The sequence below is a fragment of the Daldinia childiae genome, assembly GCF_008694065.1.
Source record: "Daldinia childiae strain JS-1345 chromosome Unknown Scaffold5, whole genome shotgun sequence".
In the NCBI taxonomy this organism is placed as follows: domain Eukaryota; kingdom Fungi; phylum Ascomycota; class Sordariomycetes; order Xylariales; family Hypoxylaceae; genus Daldinia; species Daldinia childiae.
In genome coordinates this window covers 2,332,083-2,342,703 of record NW_022984646.1, presented here as the reverse complement: position 1 = coordinate 2,342,703, position 10,621 = coordinate 2,332,083, and the positions used below count along the sequence as shown (strand labels likewise).

The 10,621-nt window shown below is 44.9% G+C and overlaps 1 protein-coding gene across 2 annotated transcripts; it reads right to left on the bottom strand.

Annotated features, from left to right (window-relative positions):
- Positions 1-7,772: 7,772 nt before the first annotated feature.
- Positions 7,773-9,354, bottom strand: GL218_05782 (putative choline-phosphate cytidylyltransferase; the record flags this gene model as incomplete). Of its 2 annotated transcripts, none has more annotated exons than XM_033582466.1 (4): positions 7,773-7,889; positions 7,940-8,357; positions 8,420-8,770; positions 8,846-9,354. In XM_033582466.1, 4 exons carry the CDS (start codon positions 9,352-9,354, stop codon positions 7,773-7,775), a joined length of 1,395 nt encoding a protein of 464 aa, XP_033434704.1. The 2 variants fall into 2 exon arrangements, with proteins under 2 accessions (XP_033434704.1, XP_033434705.1); XM_033582467.1 differs by having other exon boundaries at positions 8,846-9,285.
- Between the last annotated feature and the right edge of the window lie 1,267 nt (positions 9,355-10,621).

Below are 10,621 nucleotides of genomic sequence, written 5' to 3'. Positions count from 1 at the left end.
CGATAGTATGTAGACTATGCGATCCCTTGCTAGATAATGCGTATGAATAACAACCAAATTTGTTGCCGCGATAGTCGAGTTAAGATAGAGACGTGAGAGTAAGAGTAAGAGTATGAGTGAGGGGAATGCCGCTCGCTCGCTCATTGCTAATAGCCTCTCATAGTTGATCATAGTCTTCTATTAGTGTAGGCACATGCTGTATTTCGCTGACCATACATAGAACCGTACATTGTGTGTAAGCGTTATAGCTTTGCACATAAGGCAATTGTTCTATACTTTTTTGTATCGTGCTGTACCCGGTAGACCGGGTCGCGGCAAGGAGCGCGCCATAATTAGCAGAAAAGGGATCCCTAGACAAACCTAAGGCAAGGCAAGGGTAGGTAGTATTAGTATTGTACAAATACAACACTGCACTCACACATGCGCGCGTGAAAAGACCAACACGGGAGAAGTGAGAATAGTTTTTTTTTCCCTTTTTTTTTCTTTTTTTTCCCTCAAGGATCTACCATAATGAGATGATATCGCGAGAGAAATCATATGGTAAAATATGGGTTTTCTTTATTATTAATTTTTATTGCGCTGTTGTTGTTCTTTCTTGTCAATGAAACCTCATTATGTTGATTTAGGTATTTTGGTCCTTTTTTTTCAAGGGCATATTTTCTGGGGAACCTCTAAGCGGCCGTTGGTTCGATGCGACAGACTGGGGCTCCTCTAGTGTAGGTACACTTACAAATGTATACCTATACCTTGAGTACATGTAAGAGGTAAGGAAGGTACATATGCCTGCCGGAAGCGAGACCGGAGTAGGTACTTATACATACATGTACCAGTTTTATACCTAAATCTGACAAAACTTACATACATACATCCATACATCCATACATAACATACATAACATACCTACACTACAACAGCGCGACACAAGCCAAGGGGGCGCAGCTAGCAAACGGTGTCCTCACAGCCAGCCAGCACCGCCAGGGTTTCACGGCATTGTATCGACACGCAGACACGTTCCTGCCATTCATTGTACTACCGTGGTATAGGTTGTCAGGTTGCGTGGGTTGCGTGGGTTGCGAACATTTCTGATACAGCTATGTACTAAGACCCAGACCAAGATGTAGATCCTCACCGGAAGATCCGGCCCCAGACGGTCGGTTATCGCTTTTATTCGGCATAATGATGATGTCGTTGGTGATGGAAATTTAACGAGACATTGTCACCTTGATTTAGACAACCTTAAAAAAAATTAATAATAAACAAAATACATGTAAGAGAAAATACTTTAGCTAAGTTATAATAAACAACTAACTTTAGACAAACCAATCTATAAACATCAGGTACCTTAGGTAGACAAGGGTACAAGTATCCTTCCGAGCGTCACGAGATTTTCTTTTCAGCTTTTCAGGAGCGGAAGATGTCTGATCCTTAATAAGCCTTAAATTATATAAAACAAGAAGTGTCAATGTACATTATGTAGTTTCTTCAAAGGCAATTCCCCACGTTCAACTTACCGGCTTGTTAACGGCACAGGGATTCCGAGCCCTATCTACTCGAGTCTCAACTGGAAAGTTACAAGACATGCATTTACTCCCGTCCCTTTTCCCTTTTTACGGTATGATACTGTTCTTCTATGCGTTCAGTTGTCCATGTTACAAAGCCCAGAAGCACCTAAGCTTTGCAGCACGGCCCGCTGTAAGACGAGGGGGATATGCGGGTCAAATCCTTCAGGTTACAATCCAGGTTCTTTATTGGTCTGTTGTTTCCAGCTCGACCCGTGGTGTGCCAGGGTCTAAGAAGTACCTGTACCTCAAAAGGGGGCTTGGAGGCGCTCATTTGTGATTTCTATTAATAACTAATAGACGTCACCAAAGGTTAGGAATTAGAACGGGTACATATTAACACCTATGCGTTTCGAGGTGTGGTACATAGTAAGCCAGCGTAGAATATAGATGATCCAGCCAATGCACCATAACAAATCGAGCGAAGGAATAATCAAAGTAAACCTAGCCAAGCGTCCCAACGATCTACTTCTATGTTTCATGATCGCGTGTATTGAGATGTGGCGGCTATTTGACGCCATCGGTTGCGATCCGAAGACTCGATAAGATGAATGGGGTCCAAAAACCGAAGACGGGAACAGGTGGTCTCTGCTTCTTTCTCAAAGGGAACTAGGAAAACCAAGTGCCTATCCGTTCCCTCGGGGTCCGAAACAAGCTTCGCTATAATGATTGCCGAGAAGATGACATGCATGGAAGATGGAAGCACGCAAAGAAGACGTATTCGTGTATTCACGTATTCACGTATTCACGTATTTATCTTGTATTCTTCGATTGATAAGCTCGATAGTATTTACCACACTTAGAAAATTATCATAGGACATGACATATAGTAGGATTTCTTAGCTAAAGAAATTCCTCTTGGATCGGACATGAACGCTTCCGGTTAGGCTTCGGTACGTAATGATAATGGTAAATGGTAAATGGCCTTACGCAACAGGGTTCCCACGTTTTTCATCGACGCATGTCGTAGATACATGTCGTAGATACAGTAGCTCATAAGCAACATTTTTAGAGGTGTGTTGCTCCAAAAACAACATGAAATAAAACACTTGCATATATTAGGCCTAGCTGGGGGATGTAGGTCATGTAATGTATGTATATAAGACATTTACGTATATGTAAGTATATATGTAAGTAGTATATTCTGTATGTAGGCCAAGTATGTAGGTAATATCAAATAGGTCTTTTGGGGTTACCTAAGGCAGAACCTGTGCAGAACACGGATAAGAGTCAGAAGTTACATGTACGGAATATCGGTACCGTGAGATACCCGTGATGATGTAGGAGGTTCAATGTTCCCTTCCCCGCGTGTATGTCCGCACATACATAACAGCACTACCGTACTTTATCGATTCTGCAGCCAGCCCTTAGCCCCTCTAGCCCTACCTGCTAAACCTTATTATCTTAGGTACAGTACAGCATACATAGCCCTTTTTGGGGCAGTTTATGTAAGGTAATCTTAACCGGAACAGCCCTAGCCCCGGCGCTTAAAGTTATTTATAGCCCGGCTACTGCGTCTACCGTCCGGAATTTGCAAATTTACATAGAAATTTACCAACTAAACTTACATACAACTCACAAACTCGCATATCTACGCCTCTCGCATGCTTCTTTGCATGTTCAAACTACCCTCCATCTCAACAATACTTCTTTTTCTCCAAATCGCACACCATAACCATACGAGGCCGGTAGCCAAAATAGATATCTCCAACTTACTTCGGGGAAGCAACTTGGCGTCCTCGTTCGCTCTTCGCTTTTTGCTCACATTCCGCATCCGGCTTCGTCTGCGCCACGATGCTGTGAGCGCCGGCGACTAAATTGGCATCAGCTTTTTCTCCTACACGAGATTTCTTATGGTGTCTCGGTTAAGTCCACTACTTCCGGATACAATATACGATACCACTACAATACCATAACATGCTATGCCATGCCATGCCATGCCATGCCGTATAACGCCAGTTATAACGCCAGTTATAACGCCAGTTATAACACCTTGTGCGACTTCATAGGCGCTTCTCTGCCCTGCGGGATCCTTAGCGGTCGCGTGGCACTTACAGCGGCTCCTGTGTAGGCGAGACATGCACCGGTGACTAATCTAACTCGTCCAAAAAAGGCGCCTCTTTAACCCCTCCAACGTCATATCAAGTTCAAGAGTCCCCCTCACTATCCTGAGGTCCGCTCCAGCCGCGATCACAACCCGAGATCGCCGGCCAAAATTATATTCGGAGTATTTGCCTGTCTTTGCTCCTGTCTAGTTATTGGTATCGTGGATGTTATGCCAAGCCCAGTGTTGGTTACTGCTTGCTGCGTCATACCTTGCATTCACCTCGACGACTAATAGTCGTCGACTATATCGAGATGAACTTAGCCTCGCTCGATCAAGAGCATGCGTATTTAGATTCTTGCATGCTAATCCATCGTATAGTACCCCTGTTGGCCCAATGGATTTTGACTATACTGGTCTGAGATGATAGCTGCCGGATAGAACGCGGCTGTGCCCCCAGTATATCCCAACGTCACTCTTGTCCGTAGAGACATATGTTCTAAAGAGTACCGCCCCCTAAGAGTAGTACTCTCCTAGAGAGTTAACTCTATTTCGAGGTCTGGGAGATGCTATTTTTTGTGTTCTATCCTATCACTCCGGTTATCATGTCATTATTCTAAGTTAACATGCATAGGCATGTTCTATTCTCTCACGTCTCTTACTGCAGTGAGAGTGAACACTGTACGATGAGGATACCTAGCTCCCCACTCACACCGGCACGGTGTTACGAGACAGATGGCTTGAAAGATGTTACGAGAAGGCGTTCGCGGAAGGTCTTCCGAAGATCCTTAGCTTGTGAGGGCAATATCGAGAACGTAGCCCCCTAGGTTTCAAAACGCTGCGGCCCGCTTCATAAGTCGACCCCATCTTCTACTCCACAAGAATGCCTACGCTAGCTTGGTGTTCTGCATGGAACCGTAGCTCAGGGGAAAAGGACGCACCCGTTATCTTAAGCCGGACGGGTAGTTCCGAGCAGTGCTACCGCAGCTAGTGTAGCGCGGCCCGGAATAGCTTCGATGGGGGTGCTAAGAAGCCGGTGGCGAATATTAGTCGAAGGCATAGGTCTTGAGCCATACGTGATTCGCCAGAGATATCTATAATCGCATATACTCTCATATTGCTTTTATTAGCACGACTGATCGTATAATAGCAAGTCTATGGATAATATTTTTAGTAGATTTAGGAGGTAGGTAGGTATGATCCCCCATTCCCTCATGGCCTACTCGGACACGAGATGTCTTCCAAGCCCGCACTGGATAAGGCAAGGTCAGAAATAGATTCTTTACAAAGAATGTTCATAATTATAGCCGATATAATCTTTGAAGAAAAATGCGTAAGCCCTCGATCTTCAGTCTGATAGCCCCGTACATTAATTACCCCTAATACCCCTGGTAACTATACGATGATTACATGGTTAGTGCCCGTTGCATGCCTTGCATATATCTCAGAGAGTATATCGTCACTCGTAATTTAACAGAAACTTTCTCAGGCGCTTAGAGGCAGTTTTCATCGATGGCGTAAGGCTAGTAAGGGGCTAATTTACGATTGTGGTGTTACGACACTACCATTTTCTCCCTTACTTCCACATAGGGCTATTCAACGTAACCAGCCCAGAGTTTCATTTCTTTTTTTTTTTCTCATCACGCGTGATAGAGGATAGAGCCTTGTCCCTTGACGATTTTCTATTCCAACCAACCGTGATATTATCACGAATACTACCAACATCACCTCCTATCGCTTACTGTTGCCTATATCATGTTTAACGTCGTAATCGACCACTCCCCCGTTTACCTGTTGGCAACTATCGCCACGGCTAGAACACCATCATGCCAATTCTAGCCTCATGTATCCCTTTTCGGACTCGATACGCCTAGCCGCAAGTGCGCTTCACTTCCTAGCCTGCGCGTCTAACGGCTCCGAACTCCACTCAGGTGGCTACATCAGCGTCTGATGGGTTACATGAAACGGCACAGATGGTGCTGTATGTTATAGCCATTGTAATACATATTGGCTCTAAGGAGCTGCCTAGTCTTAGCCTGGGGTCTGACCTTTGAATATATGGCGGATATGCGAACCAGCTCCCGACTGCTGTGTGACCTCGCGAGTCGACTGGATAGTGAAATGTACCATCGTCGGGTAGTAAGCCCAGCTTTCCCCCCTCGTATTCACGGGCGTAGGATTCTCTAACTAGCAGCTAGGTTGCTCGAGTAGCACAGATCTACAGGACATACTTATAACCCGAGTCACGAACCTTGACGTAGCAGAATCAGTACTACCGTAATTAGGAGACACACCCCCGTACTTGGATTGTCTTACGCGTCGCTACGACTGCCGTCACAATACCCGGTCGAATAACGCCTCGTACGTACATCAAAGCCTAACGATCCTGAAGATATTATTCTGAATAAGGAATGAAGATAGTTCCAGAGGTAACGCCTCACATTACCGACGTGACAACCGGAATATCTACATCATCCCTATTATCGTGCTGGGCCACCAACGCACGGCATTAAAAAGTAAGGTAGTATACAAGAAATATATCCAAAATACCAAGTGATTATACAGTCTAGACACCGCGTCTAGCCATGTTGTACACTGCCGAGACTCGGTAACAAATATAGACATCTGCAGGCAGTCAGACAGACTACTTACCTACCTATTCAGCCCTAAGTGTGAAACCGAGACTATTCAGGGGCGTATATAAAACTACCATCGTAGCAATGCAATATAGTCTGATTTGTTAAGACATGACTAAAGATAGTCATACCCTGGCGAAATAGTCCGCATACCTACCTACCTACCTACCTGTATATTGTCATCATGCGATGTAGCAACTCATCAGTATCCCACGACACCACCTAACCCATAAAGTAATCCTCAAAGTTGCATATATGCGGTCCTTACTAAAAACGACTATGCCGATGGCATGATTTAGTCCACAAACCACAGCTAGCAGGTTCGACTCGACCGCCGATAGTGCCGTAAAGCACGAGACAAGCCGATGGATGTCGCCGACTCGTGATCCTACATCGACTAGACAAGCCGATATATACCCCTATTTTCATAATATCTCGTGTATCTCGGTAGAACTCACAAGGTATCTACCTACCTAACCTACCTAAGAAAATACGAAAAACAAACTAGGCTACAACTCTTCAAACATAAGTCATATCTGCCACGCCCATATCAAGAGACAGTCGATAGGACCGTCAACGACTCCCCAGGAATCACAATTACCACCAGGTAAAACAATGAACGCTCACAGGATACATACCACCAGGTCCGTCGCGCGTTCACGTAAGACATAGCCGTTTCTCGAACCCTTCAATTCAGAATACACTCATACCTACACCTACTCGCTAGTCCAGCTTTATCTTATAACGTGCTCAAAACACAACTAGAAAAGAGCAAACACCCTAATGCTTAAGGCGTAAGCGAGAACCTAGGAACCCCAAACCTAGAGGCATTAGAAATAGCCTGTGGCTTTCTGAGTCTGAGTAGATAGGTACCTAACAATATTATAACCTTTACATCCAACTATGAGATATAAATCTCAAGTAACAAATATACCTATAAATCAATCCAAAGTACAAACTACCATAGCTCTTCTTCCACATTCAATATATCAATATATCGATATATCAATAAAATGATATAATAAAAACTTAATACTTATTAGCACCTAAGAAACTCTACGCTTCCAAGTTGAGATACCAACCTTATGAAATACCTTACGAAGTTAGTGAGTCTCAGGGGTAGAATAGGGGGAGTATCTACCCACGACTTACTAAACCCCTACCCTTACAAACACTTAATCACAGCATCCACGCGCAAAAATCATATTGATCATGAACATTCATGCTGGGAATTAATTCTATCAAGTGCAGTTGGCATACGTAAGCAGCGAAGTCGTTTATCTACTCTCCCACTAGCCTTCGACTCCTTGGCCTCAATCTTATTTACGGTGTCAGAAATGCATACAAAAAGCCCGTAAAACGCCGTTTCGTTCGTTATTATTGCACTTTTTTGTATTCCTCGATCCCCCGATCGTCAAAAAAATAAAAAATCTAGCTGCTTTCGTCGTCGTCCCCCTCGTCTTCGGAGCCAAACTGGCTATCCCCATCGTATGGCCTCGTATCGACGTTAAGGCGGGCCAACGGTCGAAGTAACTAACTAGTGGACGCGACTACCCGCCCGTGGTCGTTGCTAATGTTCTTATCCTCGCTCTCCGAATCGTCGTCACTTGGCGGCCGACTATCGCGGAGGTTACGACGATTCTTGGTCATCTGTTCATGTCAGCGAATTCGTCACCTTGAAATACTACATGTAAACTTACCCAAGACCTCACGCCACCAATTAGACCAAGTGTATAACCGGTAATAAAATCATTAGGAGCTGGTGTCCTCTCGCCTGACGGGCCCGGCGTAGTGGGTGATTTGGCAGCAGCGGCCATGGCAGCAGCCTCTCGTAAATTGACATCACCATTCGAACTTGAAGGGCCTGGTGTGGTAGGAAAGTTAAAGCGGCCACCCGGGGCTGGACTTTGAGGTCGACTTGCGGGCCAATACTGACGGAGCTCACGGCTAAGTTCCTGACCTGTCGTAGTCCAGTTTGCTCTGATATTATCACGCAGATCCTGGACATGACGTTTGAGGTCGAGCTCGTTCTTCTTGAGCCAGCTCACGTTAAGCTCCTGGCGTGATGTCCCTCGCTTCAATTGGCGAGCAATGTACTTTTCGTAGTCGCGGACAATCCTAGTTTTATGGTCAGTATCACTGCACCTCAAACAGCTATAATGCCGTTGAGTATTACTTACTTTGTAATGATACCCGTTGTGCTCACACCCTCGGTTCGCTGTGTTACCAGGAATTTTCCAGCTTTCTTAATAGGAGCATAAATATCATCGCCTTCGGCTGCGCCGTATGGAATATCATCGTGAGCAACGTAATCAATCCGGTGCTTCTCCAGGAACTCCGGCGTTACAATCCAGGGGCAATTCTCGACAACTTCGTCAACCCACTTGCAGTGCCTGAGTGTTTCGGCACGCTCTGATCCAGAAAGAACCGTTAGGCCTTTGCGTTTATGTGTTTCTTCGTCGCCTGTAACACCAACCATCAAGTAAACGTCGTCGAATGCCTTCTTCGCCTGCTCAAGCTGGCGCATGTGACTATCCCAATATTAGTTACGTCCTAATGATACAGAAAGCTATAAAAAAAGCCCTCGCTAAGCAGTGCCTACATACCCGAGATGGAATAAATCAAAGACACCATCAGCATAAACCCGGATAGTGCGTCCAGCGGGTGGGGGGTTCGTTTTGTATCCAACGGGGTGTACAAGACGCCCGGTTGGAGGCGGTAGCATAGCAGCTTGCTTCCTCCTCTCATCATCTTGTGTCATGGTATCCCTAAGGGTAGTAGGTTTCCTACTCTTCCTAGTGACTCGATCGGCGATATCAATGCTCGCTTCGGTAGTGTCGCTTGGCTCACCGGGATCTACGGTATGGCCAGCTGCCTCGAGGGCAGAGGTACGATCGGAATTAGCACGTTGTCGTTTCGCCGGGTTCGAGTTGGAAGCAGATTCCGACTTGCGGTGTAATAGCTTTCCGGACTCGGGCGCTGTGGTATCTCCTTCTTCGCCAGATGCGTCTCTCGAGGAGGGCTGCAATAGAGGGTTTTCGTCCATCTTAGCAGAGCTCGAGGTTGCTGGACGTTTACGCTTGCCCGCATGTGAGGAGCTTGAAGGAGATGACATTTGGCTTTAGCTTTTGGTAGGTGGTGGGTAGGTAGAGGTAGGTAGAGATTAACGCGCCGAGCATAAAGCTTGGGAATTGGGAAGGATGATTCGTAGGTTGAGACTGGATTGATTAATACTGCAACGATGCAGATAATGCACATGCAGCTCTACTTCCCCGTAAAAAGTCGTTGAGGCGTTCGAGAACAGTTGGGGCACCGCCACGAGAATCGAGAATCGTGAATTATGTAGCTTATATAAAGCTTGTCAAGTAAAATAGATTCAGGCAAACGTCATAAGCAATTGCTCACATATAGATAGGTAAATAAGTAAGTAACAATTACGGAATATCGGTGACGAATAAGAATTAAAATCACCGGAATGTGGGAGCCCTCAGTGGGATGTGATCAGAAGAAATGATGATGCTGATAATGAATGGGAGCACGGTGATACGTGTATCTAAGTGCATATAATCGATAAAGAAACCAACGTGGACGGAGGACGTGCTTTCTCTTTTTCTTTCCTTCCCCCCTGCTTTAAGTCGGTAGGTCGGGTGCTTTTGCTGGGTACCTACCTCACTAGTATTACCCCAGCTAAGGACAGATTTACGCTAATAATAAAAGGGGGTTCCAGCTAAGAAAGAGATATTTCAAAAGGAGTTGTTTTAAAATTGCACAAATCAATGCTACATCCATGAAGTTCCAAATTTTTGATAATTTCAAAAAATTTCAGTAATGGTTCGATACCCCCCCAAGTTAGGGATAACCATGTAAGTGGCGTCATGACGTACCAATTACCTTAACTCGGACCTTCTAATCCAGCTTTCTCATGCTTGGTCGTGGCTAATGCTCCGGAAAGTACCATGTGGCGTTACGCCCAGATCCTGATGGAAGTCATCTACTTCCGTTTTAGGTTATATGTTATGTACCTACCCAGGTATCACCCGTGTCAGTCCCGTAGACGTATCTTAAACTCTACAATGATTTAGTTTAAGTTTAAGTTTATACTTTTTAAAACAAACGCCCATGACTTGACTTGACTTGAGGTTCTTTCTTCTTTTAATAATATTTGTATAAGTACCTAGGTAATAGCTAATTATGTCAAAATGGCAGTCACATAGGTCACATAATTAGGTGAAATATAATCATTTGGAAACGAGTGAAACTTATGTCAAGTTCTTTATTCTTAATTCCTATCCGAGTAAACCCCAAGACAAAAGTTATCCCAAGTCGTCTTATACGACAAGTCGACATTCTCTTGTTACCATATTCCCTTCCGCATGCAATGC